A 6,000-nucleotide genomic window follows, 5' to 3' on the forward strand; every position below is an offset into this window, starting at 1 on the left:
ACGAAGTTATGCAGAAATGCCAAAATGTGTGCCAGGTGAATGCCGCAGCAGAAAATAAGCATTATGAGTACACAGATTGCCAGAACACGGAATGCATGAGATGTGAACCAAAGATAAAGTAAAAGGGATGGGGTGGACTGCCCTGGTGTGCAAAAGCTAATACAAGTATGTGACATTCGGAGATCTCGGTCTTATAGTCAATTTGCGTGTCTCTGCATAGATCTACGTGATTCAGGGACGCCACAAAAGTTCAAGTGCAGTATCCCATATGAGCATCAGATCATATGCAAGTGGAATGCCACTTATTGATGTAAGGAATTGCTTTTGTTTGCGATGTCACAGCATCATCCCCCCTGGTTCATGTGAGTTCGACCGACCACAGCTAATGTGACTCGAAAAAAAAGTTAAAAAAAAACAAGAAAATTTGTATTCATTGCGAGAATTGTGGGTTGGAAATGAGCAGCGACTAGGGACATCAATTGTTCCTTTTTTTCGTGCTTCACCTAGGCAAAGTACGTTGGATAGATATATAATGGTCTATGTTCTACACCATATGATGATACCCGTTAGTCGCGGTGCGTCTATTGTTGTTTCTGATCCTCAACACAATTGGAATATCATGTTGGGCTGGCAGCGATCCACGGCACAGTGCGGTCTGACCCGGTGCATGTCTACATGTACGAAGCGCAGCCTGATTATTCCCAGTGTGGCATGTTCCATAGCACCAGCACCACTTCTCCACTTCCCCCGCATGTGAACTGACAAGACCCTGGATTTGGATGATATCCGACGTGTAGACTGGCTGGGTTGTTCGGGACGAGCACAGTTGATAATTAACATTATGGGTCCACCGTGTATGCTCTGCGCCTCGGTCAGCGCGTTCTCATCTCTTGTGTGCCCTCGTGTGGTGCCTGTAGATTCTGTTAGCGAGGTATCCCAGCTCATTGTACCCCGGGCGCGTGGACGTAAAGGAACAAGATAGTATTCAGACTGAATACGTTTGTGTTCCCCACGCCACCCTCTCTCTACATCCACTTTCCGATCCGATCGACGCGCACTGCGGTCGCAATTATCCAATACGTTCCCGACGGGCCGTGAGTGTGGTGTTGTGAGTACGGGAGTTCAGTCATGCGGTTCGGTGGTGACTATGGGCGCCGGCCGTTCTCACGGCCCGCCTATATACACCCTCGTTGATAGTCATGGGGGACTTTTAACGAGGGGCGACTGGCGACAGCGTATAGCTTCGGAGCACATGCCACAGTGGTCTCGGGCCCCGACGCCGAGACCAAACCAATGGAACTCACAGGCAATCAGGGATTCGATTCGGTCGAGGCAGTGGGCTGCGATTGTCGAGTTGTGTCCGAAGGTGGGCGAATGGTGGAAAGAAGTGTGCACGACCGGGAGCGCAAGAAGTGGAGGAGCAACTGACACCTCAGGTATCCACGTCCAGGGTGTAGTCCAGCACTTTCGACTCGCGAAGATGGACGTTCATTTAGCTTAGCTCCTGACCCGTTCGACAGTATGTTGGAAATGAGGCTGAGACATTTTCCTCTCATTTTGCCTCTTCTCAATTTCCCCTCGAGGCTCCCAAGGCCCTTCGACATAGTCCCGGCTGCCTCTCAGCATTAGGCACTCCCAGTGGCAATCTCTCTTGCCCCTCAACATTCCGCTGCGAATCAAGAATGCCACTGGGAATGGTCTCGCTCCTTTTGCCCCCCCCTGAATGGAGCTTATCTACGGGATGGCCGCACGGCACACGGCTGAGATGTGGTACCGACTTGCGGGTTTTCTTTGCAGATTCGGGGCTGTTGATCCTCATAGTGGTGTGATTGGCTGCAGAGGGCGGTTTGGCGTCTGTCTAGTCCTCGGTGGTTAGAGAAGTGCGCCTCTGATATCACCTTGGCTACCGTTAACGCGCTAGCAGATGATCGCGATGGGAGATAGAGGCTGATGGAGACACTGTCTAGAGGCTACGATGTTTCGAGGACTTCACTTCCTTGTCGAGTATGTCTCCTGCGAAAGAGATCGGAAATCCGTTTATCTCACACCACTTGCCAAGTCATGTCATTGGCCCACCATATCTCCGTAACGGACTCTAGTTAGAACCTTCGACGACGTCGCCCTGACTGGCTCCAACTTAGTTTGGTGGCCCTCCACACGGCCTGTGACTGGCTGCACATCGCAAAGAACCACTCAAGTGGCTCTGCTGTCTGCTGGTCATCCCCGTCTGACTCCACTGCCTTGTTCGGTGGTTTGCTTTTTTTTTCTTTTTTTTTCTCTCTAGTTGGTCGACTCGTGGGAATCTGCCATTTCCTATATCTTCAGAGGTTCCGCTCTGATATGTACATTCCTCTCTAAACTATTTCTCGATTTTCTTCAATATGGGTCTCGTGGAGCGTCGCCCGTCCGGGGAGCAGGGTGTGGACACTACCAATGCCGATCGGACCTTGGAAGACATGGGTTACAAGCCTGAGTTGGCTCGCAATCGCTCTATCTGGCAAGTGACCTTTATGTGCTTCATTCTCTCATCCGTTCCGTACGGTTTGTCTACGACCCTTTACTACCCTCTGGCCGCCGGTGGTCCGGCAAATGTGATCTGGGGTTGGGTGATCATCTCGTTCCTGATCCTCTGCGTCGCCATCTCCCTGGCCGAGATTACCTCGGTGTATCCAACGGCCGGTGGTGTCTATTACCAGACCTTTGTCTTGTCCCCGCTATGGTGTCGTCGGGTCGCATCCTGGATCTGTGGCTGGTCATATGTGGCAGGCAATATCACCATTACCCTCGCTGTGAATTTTGGCACTGCCTTGCTTTTCGTGGCCTGCTTGGATGTCTTTGAGAAGTCCCCGGGAGTGGGCATCACCGATGACTTCCAGACCTACCAGACCTTCCTGATTTTCCTGGCCATCACCTTGTTGACCCACGCCATCTCGGCGTTTGGCAACAAATGGCTGCCGTGGTTGGAGGTATGTATTGCACGTGCCATATTACCCCATGGGGCTCAGAAACTGATATCTTCCCATCTAGACATTTGCCATCTTCTGGACCTTGGCAGGTCTGGTTGCCATCATTGTCTGCCTTCTGGCTATTGCGAAGCAAGGTCGTCACTCCGGCGCCTGGGTGTTTGGTCACTTTGAGACTCAAGCTGGGTGGCCTGCTGGATGGTCCTTTTTCATTGGTCTTTTGCAGGCGGCGTACGCCACCTCTGCGACAGGCATGATCATCTCGTGAGTTCATCCTTTGATGGTGCTGTGGAAAAAGCCGTGCTAATAATTTCAAGTCTATGCGAAGAAGTGCGTGAACCAGCCATCATGGTTCCCAAAGCTATGGTCGGAACTATCGTGATCAACTTTGTTGCCGGACTTCTCTTCTTGATCCCCGTGTGCTTTGTACTCCCTGATTTGACGTACTTGGTCAACCTAGCTTCTGGTCAGCCTACGCCGGCGATTTTCAAGGCCGCCATTGGAAACTCTGCCGGTGCTTTCTGTCTACTTATCCCTCTGCTCGTGTTGGGATTGATTTGCGGTGTGGGTTGTGTTACTGCCACCTCGCGCTGTACATGGGCCTTTGCTCGTGACGGTGGAATCCCCGGTTCGGCGTGGTGGAGTACGGTCAACTCGAAGCTGAACATTCCTTTTAATGCTTTGGTGTTGGGTATGGTGGTGGAGATTGTGCTTGGAGTGATTTACTTCGGCTCTACCGCTGCGTACAATGCTTTCTCGGGTGTCGGTGTCATTTTCCTGACCATGAGCTATGCTTGCCCGATTGCTGTCTCCTTGATCTTCCGTCGCCGCGAGGATATCAAGAAAGGAAGCTTCAACTTCGGAGTGGTCGGCTTGCTGGCTAACATCATTGCTCTTGGTGAGTAGAGCCTCTCTCATTTTCTCGGACATTGCTAATTGTTTGATAGCCTGGAGTATCCTTGCTATTCCCCTCTTCTGTATGCCCACTCTGATGGTGGTGACCAAGGAGAGTATGAACTATGCTTCGGTAGTTTTTGTCGGATTTGTGGCCATTGCTGCTGTCTGGTATGGAGTCTGGGGCTACCACAACTACCGCGGCCCACCAACCGATGCAGTGGAGCACGATGGAGCCTCATCGCGACCCACCTCACCTCTAACTTATGCCGAGGTTCCTAAGGTCGAAAAGGTTCGAGATACTTGAATAGACTCGCTGTGGTCGCGTCTTGGCTGCGAAAGCTGTACCTGTCTCTTAATTCCCCCAAGAGGTCTCTTGCACCTCCGATGTGAGACACTTACATGTATATAACCATAGATACCCTCGCTGTTCTAATTTACCTTGTAGCTTAGTAAAAGCATCTCCATTTATAAAAGTTAACCGACGGAACTAAATTAGATGATTCACCAGGTTCAGAAGTAGATTCGATCAATGAACTGCGAGAGAACTAATCGTACCTAACACAGTGTATTGGATAGCCAAGAAGAAGCAGATGTTATATTCAATGAAACCACTTTCATATATTCTTCTCCTTTGTACCAAGGCTTTACTTGACTTTCATCTAGCGCTAGGAACCAATGGCTGCCACATGGTTCGTCACCAGACAGGTAAAGTCAGAAGTTCCATAATAAAAGGTGTTACCGTCATCTGGCGATTGTCCATAGCTAAGCGTATCTCCATACTGCCAGTAGAGATCAGCTGCGACACCAGTGGCCGACAGCGCCGTCGTTTGCCATGGTGCCTCAATTGAACAGTGGTCGGAGGTAACACCGTACTCCTCAAACAAACATGGTTTGCCCGCAGCTGCACAGGCGGCTCCGTGGGAGGTGATCCAGCCATTGCCCCAGTCGTTCGACGTGCCCCCTTTGAGTCAATTAGCAATAGAACGGGTTGAAAAAGGAAGGGTATGCGTACAGCTTGATGGATAGAGATGGAATGTGGCAAAGTCAATGGTATCAATGTCCAGGTTCATGGTGAAGTTCAATCCCTCGCCATAAGTGTAAGGATAGCTGCCATCAGAGCCAGCGTCCAGCCCGAAGCCCTCTTGAATCGCCGATGTTAGCCAATTCCTGTATCTGGAGTAGTACTCTCGATCACCTACCATCACCAATGGCCACCATGTGCTTTGAATCCAAAGATTTAATGTAGGCACTAGTAGACGAAATCCAGTTATAAAGGACAGACGTGCTACAGCCGTTACAACGGGGCTCGTTGGCTAGTTCCCACGCGAAGATGGCAGGCGAGTTGATGTACCGGGACACGACTGCCTTGATGTAGGCGCGATAGGCCGTCTGAGCCGCAGTATTTGTGTACCAGGTAGTCTGACTTCCGCCAAATGCTGTGACATAGGCCGCCATACCTCCATAGTCCGACCAGTTGTTCACAAAGTTGATGATAAGTTTGACGTTGCGCTTCTCTGCTGCTGCAACCACGTAGTCCAAACGCTGTAGGCCATCCGCGCCGGTATTGATTGTTGCTGTTCCGCCGGACAATAGCTGGTAATAGACAGTTCCGGCTGAGGGGACAGTATTCACATCATTGAACCCCCAGACTCGGAGAATGCGAAGCCCGGACTCGTCCATATGATCTAATACGGTATCCACATCGGCATTATTTGTGAGGAATCCAATCCAGTACGAGTTGGAGCCTGCAAAGTAGCTAGTCTTTCCATCAATCTCGAATTTCAGCCCATTCGTGGTAGGGAAACCAGTTCCTCCCGTGCTAGAGGTCGTGGTGGACGTGGTCTTGGTAGTAGTTGAAGTAGTCTTGACAGTGGTAGTCGACGTGGTGGAAGCCTTTGTGGTGAGCGTGGTTGTGGTTCCACCACTTGATGCTAGAAGAGTCAATACAACAAACAATATTCCGATCCGCCAGGCAGCACTTACATGCTAGGCATTGACTATACCAGTCATTCTGGTACTGACAGACCCAACCTGTTGCGCACACTGTGGTGCCAGTGTAGCCGCTTCCACCGCATTGTCCGTAGGGTGCAACTTGCGCCGAGACCAGACCGGCCAAAGATAGAGCTGTCAAGACTTTCAT

General features: G+C 50.8%; 2 protein-coding genes across 2 annotated transcripts; one reads left to right on the forward strand and one right to left on the reverse strand.

Moving 5' to 3' along the window:
* Window positions 1–2,381: 2,381 nt before the first annotated feature.
* Window positions 2,382–4,164, forward strand: N7511_007458 (uncharacterized protein; the record flags this gene model as incomplete). The annotated part of the gene is made up of 4 exons (XM_057129835.1): window positions 2,382–2,966; window positions 3,028–3,227; window positions 3,281–3,861; window positions 3,911–4,164. 4 exons carry the CDS (start codon window positions 2,382–2,384, stop codon window positions 4,162–4,164), a joined length of 1,620 nt encoding a protein of 539 aa, XP_056982903.1.
* A 361-nt stretch (window positions 4,165–4,525) lies between these two features.
* Window positions 4,526–6,000, reverse strand: N7511_007459 (uncharacterized protein; the record flags this gene model as incomplete). Its single annotated transcript, XM_057129836.1, has 4 exons — window positions 4,526–4,821; window positions 4,873–5,001; window positions 5,060–5,791; window positions 5,844–6,000. The coding sequence occupies 4 exons, from the start codon at window positions 5,998–6,000 to the stop codon at window positions 4,526–4,528; spliced, it is 1,314 nt and encodes a 437-aa protein (XP_056982904.1).

This window comes from Penicillium nucicola, assembly GCF_028828085.1.
Source record: "Penicillium nucicola strain IBT 29836 chromosome Unknown utg000007l, whole genome shotgun sequence".
Lineage (NCBI taxonomy): Eukaryota > Fungi > Ascomycota > Eurotiomycetes > Eurotiales > Aspergillaceae > Penicillium > Penicillium nucicola.